Source organism: Martes martes, assembly GCF_963455335.1.
Source record: "Martes martes genome assembly, chromosome: 6".
In the NCBI taxonomy this organism is placed as follows: domain Eukaryota; kingdom Metazoa; phylum Chordata; class Mammalia; order Carnivora; family Mustelidae; genus Martes; species Martes martes.
In genome coordinates, this window is record NC_137893.1 from 138400836 (window position 1) to 138425642 (window position 24807).

The 24807-nt window shown below is 42.3% G+C and overlaps 1 protein-coding gene across 3 annotated transcripts in view; it reads left to right on the top strand.

Moving 5' to 3' along the window:
- CAP2 (cyclase associated actin cytoskeleton regulatory protein 2) overlaps positions 1–24807 on the top strand; it is a 132082-nt gene that overhangs the window by 53395 nt on the left and 53880 nt on the right. For all 3 annotated transcript variants that reach the window (XM_080806357.1, XM_080806359.1, XM_080806358.1), the window contains exon 4: positions 4870–4947. In XM_080806357.1, the coding sequence (XP_080662483.1) occupies positions 4870–4947 (78 nt within the window). The remainder of the gene's footprint in view (positions 1–4869; positions 4948–24807) is intronic.

Consider the following 24807-nt stretch of genomic DNA (forward strand, 5'->3'; position numbering starts at 1 on the left):
AAATTTGTCAAATGTCAGAATATGTTAATGAAGTGGAATGACAAAAACTAGTCACTTCCCCCTACTTTAGTCACTTTTCTTCAACATAGTATTGGAAATCCTAGCCACAGCAATTAGGCAAGAAAAAGAAATAAAAGGCATCCAAAATGAAAAGGAAGAAATAGAACTGTCAGTATTCGCAGATCACAGATGATGTGATACTATATAAAAAACTCTAAAGACTTTACCAAAAAACTATAAATGAATTCAGTAAAGTTGAGGACACAAAATCAATATACAGAAATCTGTTGTTTTTCTATATACTAATAATGAAATAGCAGAAAGAGAAATTAAGAAAATAATTCCATTTACAACTGCACCAAAAAGAATAAAATACTTGGGAATAAATTTAACCAAGGAGGTGAAATACCTGTACCCTGAAAACTATGAGACATTGATGAAGGAAATTGAAGATGACATGAATCAACGGAAAGCGATACTGTTTTCATGGATTGGAATAATTAATATTGTTAAAATATCCATACTACCTCAAGCAATCTACAGATTCGGTACAATCTCTATCAGAATACCAATGACATTTTGCACAGAACTAGAACAAATAATTCTAAAATTCTTATGGAACCACAAAAGACCCTGAGTAACCAAAGTGATCTGGAGAAAGAAGAACATAAATGGAGGTATCCCAGCCCCAGATATCAAACTATAGCACAAAGCTGCCGTAGTCAAAACAGGATGGTACTGACACAAAACCAGACACGGAGATCAGTGGAAAAGAATGGGGAGCCCAGAAATAAACCCACACTTATATGGTCAGTTAATCTATGACAAAGGAGGCAAAAGCATACCATGGGGAAAAGACAGTCTCTTCAATAAGTGGTGCTGGGAAACCTGGACAGCCACATGCAAAAGAATGAAACTGGACCACTTCCTCACATTCTACACAAAAATACATTCAAAATGGATTAAAGACCTAGATGTAAGACCTGATGCCATAAAACTCCTAGGAGAAAACAAAAGTACTGAACTCTGACATTAGTGGTAGCAATGGATTTTGGATTTGGTTGCTCAGGAAAGGACAACAAAAGCAAAAATAAACAAGTGGGACTATGTCAAACTAAAAAGGTTTGTACCGTGAGGGAAGCCATCAATAAAATGAGAAGCAACCTACTCAATGGGAGATTTTCACAAATGATGTATCAAACAAGGGGTTCGTGCCCAAAATATATAAAGAATTCATGCCCACTGTCAAAAAAAATCTGATTAAAAAATGGGCAGAGGTCTTGAATACAGTAATTTTCTAAAGAATTACAGATGGCCAACAGGCATATGAAAAGATGCTCGGCATTACTAGCCATGAGTAAAATGCAAATCAAAACCACCAGATATCACTTCCCACCTGTCAGGATGTCTATTATCCAAAAAAAAAAAAAAAAAAAGAAATAACAGGTGTTGGCAAGGATGTGGATATAAAGGGAACCCTTGTGTGCTGTTGATGGGAATGTAAATTGGTGTAGCCACTGTGGAAAACAGTAGGGCAGTTCCTCAAAAAATTAAAAATAGAACTATCATATGATCCAGCAACTTCCCTTCTAGGTATCTATCCAAAGGAAATGAAGACAGTAATTCAAAAAGACATATCCACCCCTATGTTCATCACAGCATTATTTATAATAGCCAAGATGTGGAGTGAATCGTGGTTTAGTATATTCAGAATACAACCAGAAGATTGAGTAGCATCCAAATTCTCAAAGACTGGGTATCTCCTCACTGAGCCGTCCCTCTCCTGTCCCAGTCCACCAGGCCCTTAAAGAGTTTGATAGAGCACAGACCCTTGATTGAAAGGGAAGATAAAGAAACCCACAATATGGTAGCGAAGGACTCATGGACACACCTTCATGGCAGCCAGAAGTAGTGCATCAGAAAGGAACATTGCATGCAAAGGGAAGGCATTGGCTCACGCTCAGAGAAAATGGAATGGAAGGAACAGAAACAGATTCCTCAAAATGTCTTAATTAGAGCATAACTTACACTCTCAGAATTAATGAGAGTATAAATGTATTTTTAAATAGCTTAAAGACGGGGCACCTGGGTGGCTCAGTGGGTTAAAGCCTCTCTGCCTTCGGCTCAGGTCGTGATCCCGGGGTCCTGGGATCGAGCCCCGCATCGGGCTCTCTGCTCCGCAGGGAGCCTGCTACCTCCTCTCTCTCTGCCTGCCTCTCTGCCTACTTGTGATGTCTGTCTGTCAAGTAAATAAATAAAATCTTTAATAAATAAATAAATAAATAGCTTAAAGACAAGGTGGTAAAACGGTGGGAGTGAAATGCAAGAGAAGTTGAAGGTCTAACAAGTGAAGAACAAAAATGACATCCATACAGAAATGATACATAGATTAGGTGAATGTATATAAGAGATCCTGTTGGAAATGTGTTCACTCACAGTAGAGAACCATATTCATGTGATCACAGTAAATACAGATGAAGATAAAGAAATTGAAGGCAGAGAGAGAATGTAGAAGATATGAAGACACTCAAATATCACACGATCTGAAGATAATAATTGGAGTCCCTGAAGAGAGATTCTAACAAACAGAACAGAGGTATCTTGAAAGATATAAGAAAAATTTTCCTAGAAATGAATGAGGGCCAAACCTACTCCAGCAGATATAATATAGAATGCTCAAAACCCAAACACATCGTGGCTAAGCTGTTAAACCCCAAGGATAAAGAAATAATTCTTCAGGTGTCAAACTAGAAAAAGCCAATTTTCTGCAAGAGAGAAAAAAAAAACAAGCCAGCTGGCTTCAGATTTCTCTGTTGGTACATTTAGTGCCGTGTTATCTGAAAATGGATGAAGAATGTTACCCAAGGAGGTTCCATTCAGCGCAGATGCTATTAAAATAGAAAGACGACAGGGAGACGTGTCCAGACCTGAAGAACTAAAAGCAACTTTGAGATCTTTTTGAAAAAAAAAGAATTGATAATGAGGTTCAGCCAGTAAAAAATCTCAGAATAATCCGGAAATGGAAAAATCATGGTAAAATGACTGGTAAGAACCACGAGGTGTATTTAAAAGTAACCCCTGTGCTAGAGTCTATGGATTCATGTTCCAGCTAGACTATGAATGCTATTTAATTGAGCAAAATAAAAATAATAACTCAAAAATATGGAAGATAGGATATCAGAAATAGGAAAAAACATAGGAATGTACTTATTTTCTTATCTTTGCCAGTAAGGAGCCAATCAATACTGTCTAAAATACTGTCTAAAATGATACCATGTAATTTAAAATGCAAATACATAATTATTCCAATCTCTTAATATTATATCTATTTACATACTTATATATAAATTTTTATATATATATTTTTCCCTTGGAATGATCATTTAGACCTTAATAATTATTATAGTGCAGAAACTTCTAATTTACCAATTCTGTCTCTTTCATCTCTACTATACAACCATAATTAAAATGTATACTTTTTATTTTAAAAAATAGTACCTTGGGTATGGTCCCATCTTTTAAAGGTCTCTGTGCATATATATCTTAAAAGATGGCACAGTGGTGTTCATCTATTTTTATTTTTATTTTTTTTTTAATTTATTTGACAGAGAGAAATCAGAGCTAGGCAGAGAGGCAGACGGGGGGGGGGGAAGCAGGCTCCCCGCTGAGCAGAGAGCCTGATGCGGGGCTCGATCCCAGGACCCCGAGATCATGACCTGAGCCGAAGGCAGAGGCTTAAACCACTGAGCCACCCAGGTGCCCCGGTGTTCATCTATTTTTAATAAAGATTATAGATGTGAGACTTTTTTAAAACCTTAATATTTGTAACTTTCTGCCTTTAAAAATTATTCTAAATCATTGTGCTTTGTCTTATGAAAATAGCTATGTGAATTTTCTTAAGAACAAGAAAAAGGGTGCCAAAATGGTCACTTGTGTGTGATACAAAAATCCGGGATCATTTTCTTCTTGGTCCTCTTCTGTAACTTTTTAAACTGGAAAAAATAAAGCATTAATAGTGAAAATGCCGTGTATTTGAAACACTCTCTCCCGCGTGGCTCCTTTCTGGGGGGGGTTCAGTCCAGGTAGTGCTGAAATCTCTACATCTGTCTTAATGAATAATTGGAGAAGCCACTGGCTCACAGTGAACATAGGTGTATGGGGACGATTTAAGGGACAACTTCCTTTCCACCAGAAAGCATAGAAGAGGTTTGGGCACACTGCAAACAGAGACAGGAGAAATACCCTTTGAAAACAGTTGCATTTGGGGCTCAGACATTTTTCAACAGCTTTCTTGAGATGTCATTCCCACAGAATAACATTCACTCTTTTAAGGTGAACAGTTCAGTGGTATTTTAGTAGATTCCCCAAGCTGTAAAACCATCAGCAGTCTCTGCTTCCTGCCTCACCCCCAAAAGAAACCTTGTACCCCGTTCCTCTCTCCCACCAGCCCCAGGCAAGCACGAGTGTCCTTTCTGTCTCTGTAGATTTGCTTATTCTGGACATTTCATATCAATGGACTCATACACATGTGGTCTTTTTTGACTGGCTTCCTTCACTCAGCATGTTTTCAAGGGTCACCCACACGGTAGCACGTATCAGCACTTTGCCTCTTTTTAATGCCGTATAACATCCCATTGTATGGATATATCACATTTTGTTTATCCATTCATCCCCTGATGAACATTCTGGTTGTCTCTCCATCTCAACTATCGTGAATAATGCTGCTGCAAATATCCAGTAGCAAGGCTTTGTGTGGACATATGTTTTCAGTTTGGGGTGTGTACCTAGGTATAGATTTGCTGGATCATATGGTCATTCTTTGTTCTGAAGCTCAAACATCTAAACTTCCGTCATCTTCTTTGTTCCCAGGCGGAGATGGTGCACAGCGCTTTCCAGGCCCAGCGGGCATTCCTTCTGATGGCCTCGCAGTTCCAACAACCCCAAGAGGTAAGAGTGTATTTGGAGAGGCAGGGCTGCCTAGAGAACGGGCAGTAATGTAAGACAGACAACAAGGAGGCAGCAGAACCGTTCACTCTGAGAGTCACGCCCAAGATGAGTTCTATAGCACGTAGATCTGTTTCTAATTGAGGTCATGGTGCGAAACATTCCTTCTGCTTCGTCATCTTATTGTGCTCAAATTCCTACTGTAACATCACCTGTTTAAAAGGCCAATTCATTTATATCATCTGCAGCCTATTATTTTTCTTTTATTGAAATATAGTTGACATATACGGTGTTATATTAGTTTCACATGTATAACCCAGTGAATCGACAATTCTGTGCATTACGCAGTGATCACTACGATTAAGTGTAGTTTTCCTCTGGCACCGTGATAAAGAAGATGTGATGAGATAGATAACTGGATGGATGGATGGGTGGATGGACGGACGGACAGACAGACACCATGGAGTACTAGCCATAAAAGAGAATGTAGCCTGTTCTTTTTACTAGTCTCACAACCATTTCATAACCAAGGAAGTATTTACTACTTTTTGGTTCACATTTTGTGCTATTTTGTCATCAAAACTTATTCACATCTCTCATCATCTGTAAACTGCATGTATGAATTTAGGTAGCTATTATTTTGTAGAGTGGATAGGCTAAGCCAGTTCTCCTTAAATGTATTGTGTATGTGGGTCATCTAGAGAGAGTCCGTGCAGTTTCTAACAACTTTTAACCTACTACACATTGCCACATAAGGCCCAGAGTAAACTTTAATATAAACATAGTGGTGGATATTAAGAGCAAAGTGGAGGTTGGCATTCCCACCAACACTGTAAGAGGGTTCCCCTTTCTCCACATCCTCGCCAACACTTGTTGTGTCTTGCCTTGTCAATTTTGGCCACCCTAACTAGTGTAAGGTGGTATCTCAATGTGGTTTTGACTTGAATCTCCCTGATGGCTAATGATGATGAACATTTTTTCATGTGTCTATTAGCCAGTTGTATGTCTTCTTTTGAGAAGTGTCTGTTCATGTCTTCTGCCCATTTTTTGACGTGATTATTTGTTTTTTGGGTGTTGAGTTTGAGAAGTTCTTTATAGATCTTGTGGATATCAGCCCTTTGTCTGTAGTGTCATTTGCAAATATCTTCTCCCATTCTTTGTTTTGTTGACTGTTTCCTTTGCTGTGCAGAAGCTTTTTATCTTGAAGAAGTCCCAAAAGTTCATTTTCACTTTTGTTTCCCTTGCCTTTGGAGATGCATCTTGAGAGAAGTTGCTGTGGCTAATGTTGAAGAGGCCTGTGTTCTCATCTAGGATTTTGATGGATTCCTGTCTCCTACTGAGGCCTTTCATCCATTCTGAGTTTATCTTTGTGTATGGTGTCAGAGAATGATTGATTTCCATCAATCATTGATGGAAATCAATGTAGCTGTCCAAGGGAAAATACGTGATTTCTAACTCACAAGCATGAAAAACAAAGTTCGGAGACACATTAATGACCAGGCCACCAGACCTACTCGTGGGCCTATTCCCTTACTCGCCATACAAAACCCTTTTCACAGACATCACATGCAAGAAGAACCACCCTGCACAGTCATTTATAGGAGATGTGTGTCAAAATAAAACCTTAGAAGGTTTTGAATTGGGAGATGTGGGGTTTTTTTGGCATTGAAACATCTCACATTACCTGGAGAGATGTGAAACACGAGCTTTAATCATCGCCACTCTGGGTTACCCCAAAACTCTGCCCTGAACTGAAAATATAATCTCCAGTAGACCAGTGTCTCTGAAGCCATGCGTAGGCATCACCCCCAAGGAAGGCTATCACCACAGGCTTGCCAGAAGGTTGCCCTCCCAGCTCACCCCCTGTAGGCCTGGTTAACTTGCAGGAGCAGATGGTAAGCAGCGGGGTGGTGAACTGTAGCTGCTGTGGGTAACTACAGTAGGCATTCTTGTTCCCTCCCAGATAGACTTTCCTTATTTTCTCCAACATTTCTCATGCTACTAAGACCAGACAATGAAATGGTGTGTGTGTGTGTGTGTGTGTGTGTGTGTGTGTGTGCACTCAAATGGAATTAATGTCCATCAGTACATGGGAAAAAAAAATTAACCCTAAGTTTCCAAGGTCAGGGAACATGGCTTACAGTCATTGACTGCCACTATGGATTTTATTCTATTGAAAAGACCAGAAAGTCTGGGCTTTTTGTGCCTCTGGAAGTAAGAGAGAGAGAGAGAGAGAGAATTTCTTCTAATTGCTCTTCTTTTCTAGCTCTATTTGGACTTGCATTTTGTAAGGAACTATGTATAGAGCAGGAATCTAGAACTGATGGTTTGTCCTTTCATTGTTTATACAGTCTGAAAATTAGAAGGAAAGGGAGATGAGAGGCTCTTCTGGCCACTCCTCCATCTATGAGTGAACACCACCTGGTGTTCTGCTTAAAGCACTCATTTAATGGATTTTCTTTTTTTTTTTTTTTAAGATTGTATTCATTTATTTGAGAGAGAGAGACAGAGAGAGTGAGCATGAGCAGGGGGAGGGGCAGAGGGAGAGGACCTTGAGATCACAACCCGAGCCAAAGGCAGACACTTAACCGACTGAGCCAGGCAGGTACCTGTCACTTAATGGATTTTTTAACGCATGAAGAAGGAATCTAATTTATTAATAACTTGTTCATCTTAAACTAAGCAAGAAAGCTTAGTGTAGTAACCTTAGGACTTTAAATAATTACATGGTGCATGATAGATCCAGATTGCTAGTGGGTATAAATATATTTGAGGCTTTCATAAAACATATTAATTTGTGAGGGTCATCAACAGTAGAAACTTTGGACGTGGACCTACTCATTAGCAATCTAAACCCAAATGCAAAAAAAAAAAAATCTAAATGCACGATAAACAAATTCATCAGTGTCTCCTTAAGTTGGAGAATCCACTCTCTCTTTCTGAGTGACCACCAGCAAACTAATCTGGTAGAGCCTACATTATGTTTACGCTGAGCCATTCTAACCAAACCAGCGTGTTAAGTTGCCCACCTGAGGGAAGAAAAAGTTAAACTCAGCCCATGTTTCCTTCTCTTTAAAATGCAGGGAGCTTCTGGCTGGCTCCATTGGTAGAACATGTGGACTCTTGATCTCAGGGTCATGAGTTCGAGCCCCACACTGGGTGTGGAGCCTACTTAAAAAAATAAGAAATAAAATGGGGATGATCGTTGCTACTTCAGAGAGGAATTGTGAGAATTAAATGAGAAAAAGCATGGGAGTGTCAGGGGACTGAGTAGAAGAATTTGGTGTTAGTCAAGGGAGTCCAACCACTTTAGGAAATAGTCCCCAAATCTCAGAGACATACTATAGTGGACATTTTTTTCTTGCTCATGAAAGGTCTACTCTGGTGGTTTTGGCTGACAGTTTTCTACACGGTCATTCAGGGATCCAAGTTTCTTTTATCTTGTGGTCCCACCTCCTGTAGGTCCTCAGCCATTAAATTGGAAAGGAGAAGGCTGGACCATTCCTGGGAAGGTTTGATGGGCCAGGCCCGGAAGGGGCATATGTCACCTCCACCTTCATTCAGTTCCCTGACCATTCCTCGCTCCAAGGGATGCTGGGGAAATGTCATCACCCTGTATGCCAGGAAGGAAGAATTCATAGGTTTGGGGGTTGTCTAGCCAATCAGCCAGCATGAGTAACTTGGTTTGGCTAACATGAAGTCTAGCTCAGTGGGAAAATATTGTCTTCCTAAACACTCATTTGGGTTTTTCCAAATTAATCCCCCAGTAACCATCCAAAGAAGGACAAGTAAACTTGCAGATGTTTTTATTGTATCTGGATATATAGAGAGAGAGCTAAAGATGTAGATACATGTACATAAATATCTTAAAGTTTTTTTTTATTAGACTGATTTCATCCTTTTTCCTCTGTAGTGTTTTACCCTAACTACAAGGTGTCAAATTATGGTCTGATATTCTCAAAGGCCAAACAAAACAGTTACGTGACTTTGATCTCAGAGCATGCCTTGGGTGAATTAGGTGGTGCTGGTGGCAAGTCTGGAAATTGTAAAAGAAAAGCAAATGAGTGAACAATGCCAAGCTCACAAGTGTTCCCTAAGTCCATGCCCAGAAAATGTCACCGCGTTGCTCAATCGAAGTTGCTTGATTTTCTTGAGAGATTTGGCCATGATTAATGCTGCTAAGTTCTATTGTTGGGGGGCATATGACAGATAACATAATGCAATAAAGTAATTCTGGCCCTAATGTAAAATGAATGCCTGCTTTAAAATATTGCTATAAAGCTCCCCCCACCCCGAGGACATTTAGAAATTAAGACATCAAGAAAATATTCTGCTGAGTAACCATTGTTAATATGTGCCAAGCAAGTATTTCCAATGGACTTTTAATATGCAAGTCTACATTTATCTTGAAAATAGAAAAAAAGCCAGAAGAGAAATCAAAGATATAAAAAGTTTCTATTCTTTGTATCAAACTCAGCTATGTTTTCATTGAGTAGTGGTGTCTCCCCGTGTGACCTGGGCAGAGGAACGCTTTAGAATCTAATTAACCTATAGCCTTTTCCAAATTAACTCTATATTCACACTTCATAAATATGCATGTTTCTGCTCTTTCTGATGTTGCTAAATGGACCAGTTCTCTCTTCACTACGAACTCAAAGGCAACCATAGGCAATATATGCTTTTCATCTCTGGAGAAGCGTGTAGACATAAGTCCAACTAAAATCTTCCAACTAAAGACTTCATTGCTTGCTGGTACCCTCGGGGTTGCTTTCTTGTAACCAGCAGCTTTCTGAGTTGCATTTTGTGTTGTAGGTGGAGAAGTGGGGGCAAAAAGAAGCCTTTGCTTTCCGTACGAGCCTTTCCATGGCAAGAAAATTAACCCGGTAGTTAGCACCACTGCCCCTCCCAACCCAGCCAGCGCGTGTGAAGTCTGGATATGGATGCCGGTTCACAAGAAATAGAGCACCAGGGAGGGAAGGGGAGGAAGAGGTTTGTGTGATATCATCAGGGTCTGCTTGAGTTGACAGCCTGAAGCTACCCAGTCAGTGCTGAATGCCCACAGGAAAGCTAATCATTAGTTATCAGGATGCAGAGAGGAGGATAATCAGAAAGGAGAGTAATTCTGTCATTCTTCTGCCCAGACTGTTTATTTTAGCAACATAAAGCTGTGAATGGGCCTGTGAGTTAGTAGCTTTAAAGGTATTTAGAAACCCAGGACTTTGGAGGCAGAAAGGATTTGCTAAGATCCTGTCCTGTTGGACATCACTCATGGTGACTTTTTTTTTTTTTTAATCTGATAAGGCACATTAGCTCATCTCTCTTTGTGTAAGACATGAATTAGATAATGAATGGCTGCCCAAAGGAAGTGAGGTGGTTATCACACACAGGGGATTTGGGGGATTATCTGAGGGGTAAAGGTTAATAAAGAAGGATAACAGTCCTTTGTTTTATCAACTATTTCATATGAAGTTTGTGCCATTCCAGACTGCCTTGAAGGCAAATTCTCCATCAAGGCCAGAACTCTGTGTATGTCCAGGGAAATGTTTCATTCTCCTTCTGTCCAGTGTGGGGATCACTTTGCATCTTTAATGAAATAGTTACTATTTACCATTCTCCATTGTGAAGCTAAATATTTGGTTGCTGGGGCGCCTGGGTGGCTCAGTCCTTAAGTGTCTGCCTTTGGCTCAGGTCATGATCTCAGGGTCCTGGGATCGAGCCCCGCATTGGGCTCCCTGCTCAGCAGGAGGCCTGCTTCTCCCTCCCCCACTAGTATTCCTTCTCTTGCTCTCTTTCTCTCTGTCAAATAAATAAATAAATATTTGGTTGCTAGTCACCATAAATCTGCTGGGAAAAAAACAAAAACAAAAAACCTTGCAGGCTTTTCTTACAGTACTTGAATCAGAAATTAATTTTAAAAGAAGTGATTGAGTCATTCGACAGACCTTTTAAAAAGCCACAAGTGTCTCGGCCTGCAGATTTGCCATTGCTCACGGTTTCGGGAGTCTGGGCGGGAACCCCCTTTGCAAGACCCTGCTTCTGTCAGCGTGTCCCAGGCTGTGTGTGTGTGGACAGAGCGGACAGGGAGAAGGTAACTACAGCTGGCATTCCAGTCTCGGCGCGCCGTCATAAATTACTCTGCAGAGGGCATGGGCTGTTACTTTTTATGGTCATGTTCTATATTTGTATGTGCCGGGGGACGGATCACATGATAAAACCATCATTTGATATTAGTGTTTATGTGCACCGACGAGCGAGAGGGCAAGATTTAAGCTTCACTGTGCAGTACTTTTAATTTGTGCAGTTGGCTCTTAATTGGAAACGCAGGGGCTTCCCTAAGTACTAACACTGCAGATAATCCAGAATAAAGTTGACGTAGTCGTCCCTGGAAGACAGGTTACCGCCCACCCTAGCTGAAATGCCCAGTGCCTCCCAGAGGTTGTAAAACTTAAATTTTGAACATGAGCAAGTCAACCCTGCTGGAAAAATAAGCTAAAAATTCACCGATTTGCATCCTCTAGCCCCTCTCCTAACTTGAGCAAGAGAGCATCTTAGGAACGGCAGTTTATTTTGAAGGAGATGCATTTCCCAGACATGGAGAGAGAAAAACACACACAGGCTTTTTTCCTTATTTTTTCCACATTGTTTCCCCCGCTGTAGCCTCATACCTGGGTTTGCAGTGGCAAACACCTAGGGAATGCACTTCTTCCAGGACCCCTGGGGGGGCTCATTTGGGTAAGTGTCTGCTTTTGGCTCGGGTCATGATCCCAGGGTCCTGGGATCGAACCCCGCATCGGGCTTCCCACTCCATGGGGAGCCTGCTTCCCTCTGTCCCCTCCCCCTACTCATGCTCTCTCTCAAATAAATAAAATCTTAAAAAAAAAATGTACTTCTTCTTTAATGATTATTTCTTTTTACAAATTAAACACAAAGAAGATGTTCTCGTCAGGTTTGGGCAGCTTGGCTGCTGCGAGAACTCATGTGTTCATACCCGGAATCACTTACTCGATCAGTTGGCCTGTGAGCAGTTGCTTCGGATCTTCATTACGGCCTGTTCACCTAACGTACTCGGACCCTCTTTAATTTTTATTTCTTTGGGCCTATTTTTTTTTTTTAAAGCCCAACATCTACTGAATACCAGCTATCTAGCCATCATAGCATTTGGCACTTCTGTACCTACCATCAGCTTATTTCTATGTCAAAATGTATTTTGGAAAACCACGTTGTGCGTGCTGCTGTTTGTCCGGATTCATGGCTTCCTGTCATTCACACGGGTCTTAGCTGTTACCACACTCCTGCCCCCACTACGACCACCATTCCAAGTTCCCTGCCCACTCTCCTCTATGAAGATACTTACTAACTATGCCTTCTTCTTTTTTTTTTTTTAAGATTTTATTTATTTATTTGTCAGAGAGAGAGAGAAAGAGAGAGAGCACAAGCAGGCAGAGTAGCAGGCAGAGGCAGAGAGAGAAAGAGGCTCCCCTCTGAGCCGGGAGCCCGATGCGGGACTCGATTCCAGGACCCTGGGATCATGAGAGCTGAAGGCAGCGGCCTAACTGACTGAGCCACCCAGGCGCCCCTAACTATCCCTTCTGATGGTCTCTTCATAGCTTGCAACTTCCTGAGCACCTGTAGACTAGTTTCTGTCAAAGCACAGGGAACTTTATACTTTCTATTTTTTCAGAAACATTCCCCTGTTATTTTTTATAAATATTTTCCATCCCCTCAACAATATTCTAACAGCTTCAAAGATCTTTAGAGTTGATGTATCTTTGCTTTTAGGATGCAGTGTGGTCCTAATTAATATATATATATATATATATATATATATATATATATATATGTGTGTGTGTGTGTGTGTGTGTGTGTGTGTGTGTGTTTTAATAAGATTTTATTTACTTACCTGAAAGAGAGCACAAGCAGGGGGAGTGGCAGGCAGAGAGAGAGAAGGAAGCAGGCTCCCCACAGAGCAGAGAGTCTGACATGGGGCTTGATTCCAGGACCCTGGGATCATGACCTGAGCTGAAAGCAGATGCTTAACCAACTGAGGCACCCAGGCGCCCTGGTCCTAACTGTATTTTATTTGAGGTCTAGTTTGCTCAGAAGGGAGGCCCAAAAAGAGCTCGATATGTGGAGGTCTGTTTGGTGGGGATTGAGATACCACTGAAGGGTATAACTGGTAAAATATAAGTCATGGGTCAACCATGTAGAATTAGCCTTGAAAAAAGTATTCCTAACGGGAATTTGAGGAAGTAAGTTAGAGGAAGAACAGGTGATACAGTGTTGGTAAGGCATTTTATTTCAAAAATACCACTTCTTTTATCTACCCTTTCACAAAATGAATGCCTTTGAGGCCTACCACAGAGTGGTCCATTCCTGGGTTGTGTGGAGCACTTAATGACAAGAAATGATCACAACCAGATTTGGGTGACAGATGTAGCTCAGGCATTCAATGATTCTAGAATATAGGTTCTGGGAAGAATGAGCTGATTAAATTCACAGAGGCTGTGGAGATCCAGCTGGCCTGATATTTAAATGCTGTTGAAAAATGTTCCAATTAGATGGCTTCTTCTCAATTCAGAGTTTCCATGTAATTGTGAAAAACGGTCCTTTCTTGAGGCTGTGAAGTTGTCATAAGTGTCCACTGTCAGCCCTCTGAAGCTGGTCACAATGCATTTGGAACCAGAGGCTGCAGCACAAAATTTCCAGCTTTATCCCATCTCTGCCCCAAAGGATTCTCTCTACAGAATAATGAGCTGCATATCCCACAAATTGGATTTAAGTGATTCAGACAACAGGAGTCCCATCGTTTTCTTTGGCTGGACAGCCTATGGTAGACTATGTGCAGGATTCCTCTTGGAAAGTCATAAATTGGATTCTGTTTTCCCATAAGAACAGGGATATCATTTGCAACTTCATATTTTACCAACTTGACAGCAAATAAACCACAGACAGGACAAACTGTACATCATAAAAGCCCAGATACAACTAAAACATTAGAATTATTTAAAATGGAAACTGTGGCTCCAAGTCCTGTCAAGTGGTTGTAAATATACTGTTCACTTTAATTACAAGTCCCAAATGAATTCTAACTGCATAGACAGCTCATAAAAAAAGTCCATATCGTAACTTACCTATCTGAAATTGACGGTGGCTATAGTAGAGATTCATCACTGATGATTTTACTTGACTTTATAGAATTTGGAGGGTCTTGGTTTTTTGGTAGAGATATGCCGGATAATCCACGTCTTTAAAGGACACTATGTGGGAAAGTGAAAGCTCTTGCCTTTTCTTTTCCTCTCTCGACAGCATCTCTCTGGCCCAGAGACATGCAGAAACCTTCTGTAATTCTCTAAGACGATCCTTGAGATTGAAATACCCTTTTCAAAAATAGCAAACAAAGAATCACAGACTTCAGAGAGCTTACCAAGAAGTCCATTTAGGACCATTCTTTTGGCCCTGGTTTTCTCAGTTGGTCAACTTTTTGGTTGACCAAAAGTTGGTCAACTTTTCTTTGTTCTTCCATCTCCCAAGATTTAAGGGGGGGGGGGTAGGCACCTGGGTGGCTCAGTTGGTTAAGCATCTGCCTTCAGCTCATGTCATGATCCCATGTGAGTCCCCCATCGGGCTCCCTGCTCAGTGGAGAGTCTGTTTCTCCCTCTGCTCATGCGCTCCAAATAAATAAATAAATAAAATCTTTGAAAAATTTCTATACAAAAGATAAAGATTTAAGGTGGGAAAGGAGTCCGAGAAAAGCAATGGGAGGGACATGAAGAAAGAGGGTAGAGAAAGATAACAATATCCCTATGGTTGATCAGTTAGAAGCTGGGGAGCGAGCTGGGAGCCGACCATGTGGCTGTACACCTTAGAACTTTCTAGCCCATGATGCCTCTGAACCACGTGGCTCTCATTTTCTTCTTTGTACCTTTGTCCACCATCTGTAGCCTCCAAGATGGGGGAAAGGAAAGCGTCGGACCACCTGTGCTGTTCCAAGGTGTCATCAAAACACTTTAACTTCCTTTGATTTGTTTTTAATGTCTTTATTTTGAGTCGGGTTACCCCACACTTAGTGGTTTTCCCTGTATTCGTGAAGTCTTCGTGTTCTTACGTTGTCCCTGGTGCAGAATCTGTTTGATTGTTGACGTAGGTAGTGAGTAATCGCTTAGTCCCAGGGAGAGTCTAAGATAGTAGAATGTGATTATCGGGTGGTTCTGAGCAATGACCACCCCCCATCCCCGCTCCCAGTGCCCAGTGCCGATAGTAGGTGTTCTGTAGGACAGAGTGAGTAAACCATGTAAACCACCCGGGCCCTGGATATTCAGGGCCTTAAAACCTTCCTTTCTTGAGAGCCTTCTCTTATCTTTGTGTTTGTGGAAAAAATACATAGAAAGTCAACCCTAGTCACTTTTTACAGATTTTTCTTTCCATATTTATGGAATGTGTGTTTTCTAGCAAAAAGGAGATTCACACTCAACAAGACCATCGTGAAAGACCTTAGCATGGTTATCCCTGGCTATGGATTGGTTATGAACAAATACACTTATTCCCATGTAGATAAGGAATAAAACACAGAACGATTACTTGTCTGGCATCCTTCAGTGACAGCCAAAAAGTAGAAAGCCAAGGTTTTCCAGTTCTGAGCATGAATGTATTATCCCAATCTTTCTTTGGTTTGGTTTTTTGGTTTTTTTTTTTTCTTTAAATGCTAATTAAATTTTATTCTTCCCACCTGAACATCAAGATAACTGGCTTATATGGTCTTCCCAGTGAGCTATTCAGTTGCTCTGAGATGCTTTATGTGGTTTTAATCTTGTTTGGTTTTTCTAAGTGGAACATTTATTTTACTATCGATGGGACCTGGAGATAGATTTCTTCCACTTAAAAAGAGTACTTTTGCTGACTTTTCCTAGAACCTGTCAATTTTCTTGTCTCTTCAAAGAGGATGACCACTGTTCCATTTTTGGTTTTGTTAAAAAAAGAAGAAGAAGAAGAAGAAGAAGAACTGAAAAAATTCTAAAGAAAATAATGTAATGAACACCATGCTGTAAGGACTTAACAGCATTTCACATTCTCCTCAGTTCTGTGTCCAAATACTTTTTCTGCTCTTTGTATGTAACATAGCAAAAATTTACATTTTCTCTTATCACCCTAATCCGTGTATTTGTCATTGTAGTAGACATTCTGTATTAAGTAATTACATATGACATGATTTGATGAGGCATTCTATTTTTTTTAAAGATTTTATTTATTTATTTATTTGACAGACAGAGATCACAAGTAGACAGAGAGGCAGGCAGAGAGAGGGGGAAGCAGGCTCCCGCTGAGCAGAGAGCCCGATGCAGGGCTCGATCCCAGGACCCTGAGATCATGACCTGAGCCAAAGGCAGAGGCTTAACCCACTGAGCCACCCAGGCACCCCTAAGCATTCCATTTTTTAGTTACTTTTGGTTAATCATAAAGTCTTATGATCTGTATCTTCCTTTTTTGACTTGAGAAAGAAATCTGAGCCCATATATATAAAACATAATTTACATTTTTAAAGAAGATTGACTAGAGAAGACCATCAAACAGATCAGCCTTTAAAAAGAGCAAACACCACCCAATGCCCTCAGCCAAGCATGGGGAGAAATACTGAAGAATTGGGACCAAAAAAAAAAAAAAATTTAAGGAATCAGGTTCTAGAAGAAATATATGGACAGAAAAAAAAATAAAAGAAATTAAAATAGAAGAAATGTAAGGGCACAGGGATTGGGACTGTGGCTTGCTTCTTTATTGATATTATTGCTAAGAAAAATTTTTCTAATTGTATGGTATTACTTAAATAAGATTCAGTAGGCATGTGTTTATTAAAAGTGCCTTTGTCTCCCTTATTTAATAAGTGGTGGGGAGACATCTGTTTTTAGTGAAAAAATATTTTTAATTCTGTCATTTAGATTGTTTCCTAGGTCTGTTAGTTTTTCCTTAACTTCTGTAAATTTTGATTTTGTCTCTATCCTTTGTCCAGGCGTGTCCTGAATATAGTTTGTTATGCAATTACTCATTCATTTATTTCTTCTTGCTTCTCCCCCACCTCGCCCCCACCAACTTCTCTTACGTAAATTTTTTTATGTTCCTTAGGACATAAACATTAACTATTTTAGGCAGGTAGTGTCTATGGCAATCCTATAGCAACCCCTCATTTTTGTTCAGAATTCTCTTTTTAATCTGGTAACATCGTAAGTACCCCATTTGTGTGACCACCTCCTAATTTCTCTGGAAGCTTATCTAATCAGTCATTCCCCTCTTCTCCCGACTGGCTCCTTCTGTTTGGTCTACAAATCAAATCAGGATTCTTTCTCCTTTAAAACAAGCAAACAAAAAAACCTGCCAAAATCCTTGACCACCTAAACCATCTCTTTCCTTCCCTTCACCGCCAAACTTCTTAGGAACTCTGTCCTCCCTGATTTCGTGTCCTCACTTCCCTGTCACTCTTCAGTCTCCTGTCATCTGTCTTCCCTCCTTATCATTTTACCCAAAAAAAGACTTTCTCAGTGCCCTGGTATCTTCCTGATTGTCTTCATTCCATTCAACTTCCTTGAGGAAATTTTACCACTGGCCATCACCCTCCTCAAAGTACTTTCTTCCCTCGCAGATGAAACTCTATTCTTTGTAAGTTGTCTACTTTGTTTAAGTTCTTTTCTGACTTCTCGTTCTAACTCTACCCCTGAATTGCATGTCTTCCCACAAGATTTCATTCTTTATCATCAGAAGAGGATTTTCTAGAACCCACTCTTGCCCTGATCAGTGCCGTCAGTTTCCATGGTGGTACCCATCACCCCTGTGGTAATGGTACCAGACTCGGCACCTCCAGACTCAGGCCCTTACTCCTTAACTCCAGGCCTGGATGCTGCATGTGGACCTCAGTGCACCTGGTCCAGAACCACACATACACACTTTAACCAAACTGTGCCCCCACCCAATTCTTTCTCTCAAATGATGGAACCATGAACCATCTGTCGCTTGAACTCAAAATTCCTCGGTCTTTGGACTCTTCTCTGTTTCCTTCAGCCCCCACATCTAACCAATGACAATACCCTGACCACAAGAGTCTACAGGATCTGAAACCTTTGCTCCTTTCCCATTGCCCCAGTGCAGAGAGGAAGAAAGGATGGGGTGGGGAGGAGGGAGGTGGTGGGGGTGCAGAGAAGAGAGTTTGAATTTTTTAATATAAATGTATTCCAAGCTTGCCCTTCAAACAGTTGTGAATAAAGGACAGAGGAGAGAAATGCCATTGCTCACTGACACACACACACACAGTCTCCCTGTCTGTGCCCCACTCTCTCATTGTAGGCGCTGTGACAAAGTCAACACGCAGGAAAGAAATAGTCAATCCCATAGATTGCAGTCAATCCCATAGCTCTCATTCGGGGCCCCTTGCAGCTTACTGTTTCAGCATCTGAGTCCCCTCCCCTCCCCAAGCCCTTTTCCTGAACAAATGTAATACCCCCATCACACTGGGAAACCAAAATTCTCCAGAACAGTATACTTTCATGTCTGTGTTAAAGCAGTGAGAGGCCCAAAAAGTCCGTCTTTCTCTTCCTGATTCATTTATGTTTCCATCATGTGACTAGCTCGGCTTAGAGACACCAAGTGTCTTTCTCCAGGAGCTCAAGGTCTCATGAAAGCCAACCATCCTTCTAACGTGACGCACCATAATCGATGCTGAGCTGGTGGGGGCCCTCGGTAGCAGACTTGAGCACTGCCTAGGGGTTGGGGAAGTTGGAGACACTGTCACGGAGAAGGGGCCCTGGGACCCAGTCTTGCACGATAGGCAGGATTTGAGTGTGTGAAACTGCATCTAACAAATGGAAAAGCCCAGAGTATCTCTGCTCTTGTGGTTAAGTGGGTTAAATCTCCGACCATCCCCCCACACCCCATTGATCAAAATGACTTGGTGCTCAATATATTTCTTTTCAACAACAGATTGTTCAGTTTTATTTTTTGATCTCATCAACTACTTTTTTGTTTTAATAAGCAAGTTCAGGCTGTTCATATTTATCTTTGAGACATGATGTATCCTTAAGCCCAAGTCACTTTGTCTTTTATTGTGGTCATTTACTGCTTTCTCTTTTCATTGCTTCGTTTTCTATCATGGATTTTAAATTCTGTGTTTCTTTTTGAGCTCGGCCAAAGGCTAACCTTAAGTGGTCTGTTTGTGAACATCTTAACATTAATGCATTTCAGAGAAACCATTTTAATTGCTTCTATTTATTTCTACTATTAACCAAATAAACTTTGATTCCCTTTTAGGAATCAGAAGGAGACTTTTTGTTCCCCTCCAACTTTGTAGTTATTATCTGAGATCCTTTTGAGGTTCTGCTAATACCTGATTGTTCCAAGAATGTATTTGCTAACTTACCAAATGTTTTCATTATTAGTGAAAGGAGTATTAATTAATCCTTGCTTAATACTCCAGTTCATTTGTTTCTCAAAGAGATCTTTAAATCTCTGTCTAGCCTTAAGTATCCCCTGCAGTGACATAATGGGTATGAGTCTTTGTGACCCACTGTTTCTATTTTTAGGTGACCAATTGTTTCGAGTCCACGAAATCTTAAAATATTCTCCTCTGCCCTCAAAGAGCAAGGTGACCCTGGTCAAGTATTTTTTCTTGGCTTTGTCATAGTTTCTCCAACCAGGCCTATTTCTCCTCCAAAGTCTAAGGAGGGAAATCGAATTGCTTGTCATCCTTACAGCGTCAAGTACTGGTTTCCTGATTTGTGGTCACTTTGATACTTTGCCTTCGTCTTCATATCTTTTTTAAGTGATAGACAAGCCTGTGAAGGGACATTTGGGCACAGCAAATCACTCACGACCGAGCAGATCTGTCTGGATTCTCATCATATCCACGCTGAAGGTCTGTTTCCATTCAGGAAATTTTGTTATCTCTGTTCCTAATTTTGTGCTCATTACCATCCTCTCCTGACTCCACTGCGGGCCTGTTCTTCAAAGCTTGAAATTCTCTCTCCGATTTTCTAGGTGCGAGTCGGCTAGGGCAGCCGTAACAAATACCACAGGCCGAGTGGCTTAAAGAGCAGAAATTTATTGTCTCACAGTCCTGGAGGCTAGAAGTCCAGAATCAAGATGTCAGCAGAGCCACGCTAGGGAAGGGTCTTCGCCAGACCTCTCTGGCCGGTGACCTGGTACTCCTTAGCTAGTCGACACATCCCCTCGATGTCTTCGTGTTCACATGGCATTCTCCCAGGATGTGTGTCTCCCAGTATCCAAATGTCCCCTTTTCATGAGGACCCCAGTCGGAACGGATTAGGAGCCCACCCTACTCCAGTGTGACCTCGTCTTAACCAGTTACATCGGCAACACCCCTGCTTCCAGATATGGTCATGTTCTGTGGTACTCATGGTTAGGACTTCACCATCTGAATGTAGGGGAGACAATTCAGTGGTTAACACCTGGTTGGTAGGTACGGCTCCCTTGTTACCGTCTGTGTAATGCAGCCGTAACTTGGGCCCGTTGTTCCGGCATGTCAGGTGATAACACTCACCACCGGGGCTGTGCCAGAGCTCCTCTTTGGGTTTTTATTCATTTATAGTATTTCCAAGTTTTGCCGAGCTTCGTATCGCTCCTGATTCCTTTGTAGTGATAACTGTAGCTTCTGCCTTTCTGTAGCTGTTGTCATTGGCTCACTCAGAAGTCTTTAGGTGGATGGCCCCAGGTCCCTCTTTAAACTGTTACATAGGACTCGGGCTGCTAATCGGTGAATTCTGTCTGTTTGACTTATTTATTATTTATGAAGCCCATTATATTGTGGTGGTTGTGTCTTGTTTCTCTATTCTAAATCATTTTATTGGGGTGGGGGGATGCTACCATCCCCAAAATTCCTTATCGAGAGTGCATGGTCCTTAATAAGCAGCTCTTTAACTTTTTCCCCCCTTCCATGGTTTCTTTTCTAATTTTTCTGGACGGTTCTGTAAGAATCTTTGTGACTCCTCTAAGATGTCATGTGTACACATGGAACACTTGTAAATGTGCAGGAAAGATCCCACTGCTGTGCAGGTGGCCACACCCCACGGAGACACAGCCCATAGCAGACCAGCTCCGGGGAGTGCAGATAAGGCAGAGATAAAAGATCCAGTTTGACTGGGATTCATCATTACAGTGGATATGGTTAGGCTTAGGCCTCTGTGTGGAAGAACCAAATACTACTCTGTAATGGGAGGGCGTGGAAAGATGGAAATTCAAGCCTGCCTGGAGCTCTGGGGGCCTCTGATGTAGCCTTTGTCACATGCGCAGCTCTTGCCCCTGGAGCTCGAAGCCGTCAGGAAGGCCACCCCTCCAAGCAGGTTAGAGATCTTTCCCGTACTGGTTTCATGTTTCAGGAACCACCAGCTCATTGGTCAGTAAGAGAAGTGGACCAGGCTCATTAACTATGGACAAGGGGACCCTGGAAGGAACCAGAGGCACTTGCCCTGGACTATTACCTCTGGGTTCTCTCCTGTGTCTCCCCTCTGTGCCCTCCGGACACATACAAGTCACTCTTATGTGGAGTTGTGTTAAGTCTGGTGGGAAGAGAAGTCTCAGTGAGCCCGGTAGGAAGAACTGACCGTTTCCGTGTTTATGTCCCTGGGGACATGTATCGTCTGCTAGTCCAAGACAAGAACCATTTTTGCAAACCCAGATTGAAGAGGATGATGCATTTGTTTTCTCCCCAGAACTCTGCCCTGACAGTGAAGATGTTTGTGGGCAGGGAACGGTAGAAGAGAATCCTTTCTGTACCACGCCCAAGAGTCGGCTCCCATGCATTCGACCCCTCCCTCTCAGGCAAGCCCTTGTAATGAGCTCCCTCGTCCTGAATTGTTGGAACCCTCAGCCTGGCTCAAATGACCATGGGCTGCCTCTTTGTCAGACACACACTGTGCATCTGGCGGCCTCGCCGGGGGTAATGTGATCTGGCTCACAATTTTAATTTTAACCAAAAATACATCTGTCAGGCTCATTTCAGCTGACAGGATAAATATCATATTTCTTTACTAGTTTGTAAACACCTTGCTTTTTATCTGGATCTAACGTGTTCCCAGGTGTTTTACCAATGGGAAAACTGAACAGAATACATATGGGGCTGAGGGTGTGTGTTATGAGTATCCTTCACGTGTGGGGGTAGCGTTAGGGGGAACTGGGTCCCGCGCATGCAACACACAGGTGCCTGACCGGGAGGTCTGACCGGTACAGCGCCAGAGAATTGTCTTGAGTCAGAAAACTCAGTAGGCAAACGGTTCTGAGACCACTCCCCAGCTGCCTGTAGACACCTGGAGTTTTCCCTAGTACAGGGGACGGAGGATTATGTCATTGTCTCGGGATCCACGTCCCCATTGTTTCTCTGGACACAGACTGTTCTTTTTTTTGTTTGTTTCTTCATTTGGGCTTTTTTTTTTTTTAATAGGCTCCATGCCCAGTGTGGAGCCCAGTGCAGGGCTTGAACTCATGACCCCGAGATTCCCACCTGAGCTGAGATCTTGGGTCAGACTGTTAACCGGCTAAACCACCCAAGTGCCCCAGGACACAACCGGTTCTTAACCAAAAACAGTTTTCTTTCACTGCCTTTGAAAATCATTCTGATTTTCTAGTGTGAAGATTCTACTAAATGTATCCAAGACCAAATGCTATTGTCCCATATCTCTGCTCACCATGAGAGTGCAGATACAGCAGGGACAGTACCCGTTTTTTGGAGGAGTTCAGCAGGGAAAGAGTTGGCGAGAAGTAGAACAGCAAATAGAAATAGTAAAATACACAGATTTCCCGGTCCTGAGGGACTCCCCTTCCCCAGTCCTAATATAAATGGCATAAATACTGACGGCGTGCTGTGTGGCTATGTAGAAGGAACGTTTCAATTCAAGGATCTCAGAATGCTTTTATCACCTCTTAGTTTGCATAATGTCCTGCCGGAGCACATGCATAGTAATGTTACACGCCATCCACAGATGGAGACACCAGAGCTCACAGATGTCCTATCACAGAACTTGCCAGAGACCTGCAGTGATCGATGAGGCTTTTACCAGCCTAGGGCACGGGCTTCTGGTCACCAGTGCCACCAGCTTCCCCCAGCCAGGTTTGATAGCCAGGGACACTCTGGCCCAAGACGGCAAGGGAGCTGGACCTGAGAACTGGGCCCAGGGCTAGCCTAGGGTACAGCGGGAACGGTGAGTGTGGGTCTCACTCTCTCAGCTCCCATCATCAGCACCCTTTTCCCGCCAGGCAAGCTCCCACCTCCCGTCTACTCGTCCTCTTTTCCTGTCAACCCTTTTATTGCTCTTGGTTGATTTGCAGGAACCCTGAAAAAGGGATAATTGATAACTAAAGGGGTTAATAATTATTTTTTTTAAAGATTTTATTTATTTGTGAGAGAGAGAGAATCTCAAGCCAACACCTCACTGAGCGTAGAGCCCGACTCGGGGCTTGATCTCAGGACCCTGAGATCATGACCTGAGCCAAAATCAAGAGTCAGATGCTTAACCAGCTGACCCACCCACACACCCCAAGGGACTAATAATTATTAATGAAGTCATACTTTTCCAAAAAGCATATGAAAGAACAATAGGAGACAGCCATGTCTCCCCAGTCTTACCTTCTATTCCCTGTTCCAAATGCTCTTTCTCTTCACTGTCAGGAACCGGAGACTTCTAGAACCTTCTATTGAAGTAGCCCACAAACTCCACCTCCATGACAGGCTCTTCTGTCGTAGTGCGGGGCTTCTGGCAATGAAGAAAGAGAAAGGAAGGAGGGATGGGGAAGGGTGAGCTCTGCATCTTGCCACCACCCACAGTGCCACCCTGCTCAGAGAGTGAGGGAGTCTAAGTGGGGCGTACCAGTCCTGAGAACATAAACATTCCTCATCTTACAGCAATGTCCCATGTTTATGGCCAAACATGTTCTAAGAAGCAAAAAAAAGAAAAAAAGAAAAAAAAAAGAAAAAGCCAACCAAACAAAAAACCCTACGAAATAATAAGAAGTAAAACTCTAGGAATGTGTCAGTGTTTGTAGTTTAAATTTCTTCAGGTGAGAAATCTAAGTAAATAACATAATATTTGAGCATGGCCAAGGATATCATAAAAACACTATAGACTGCTTATAAAAGATCCCTAATTGAGGGGTACCTGGGGGCCTCAGGCAGTTGAACATCTGCCTTCAGCTCAGGTCACGACCCCAGGGTCCTGGGATCGAGCCCTGAGTCAGGGTCCCTGTTCAGCGGGGAGTCTGTTTCTCCCTCTCCCTTTGCCCCTCCCCCTGCTTGTGCTCTTGTGCGCTCTCTCTCTCTCTCTATTAAATAAATAAAATCTTTAAAAAGGAAAAAAAGATCCCAAATTCCATCACATGGGAAGATGAAAGGCTCGGGATCTAAAAATATTTCCCCTTATCAACTCTTGACCATAATCCAGAGGCTAGCTGAAGTCACTCTGCCCTTTAGGATTCAGGCAAGATGGGCTCGAATTCTCATTCCGGGTCCTGCAGAAAGCCCAGGGTGTCTGGAAGTCCTTGTGGGCCATATTGTCGTGGTCACGTCTGGCTTGCAGGATGCGCTGCTGTGGACGGAGGGTGCCGTGTCTGTCGTGCTCATGGGATCCAGCAGTTTCCCTTGATTGGATCCGCGGGAGGCAGCTGCGGTTTTAAACAGCATCCCCCAGGAGGGAGCCTCGGAAGCCGCCTCCGTTCTCGCTCTGGCCCCACTTCTCTTTTCACCTTATCCGGCAGCTCAATGATTGAGCGCCTACTGTGTGCCGGCTGCTTCCGAGATGGCAGAAAAGAAACAGAATCCATCCCGTCTGACATTCCTCTCAGATGTGTCCCCTTCTGGTGGCCCCAGCCACTGCCTACCTC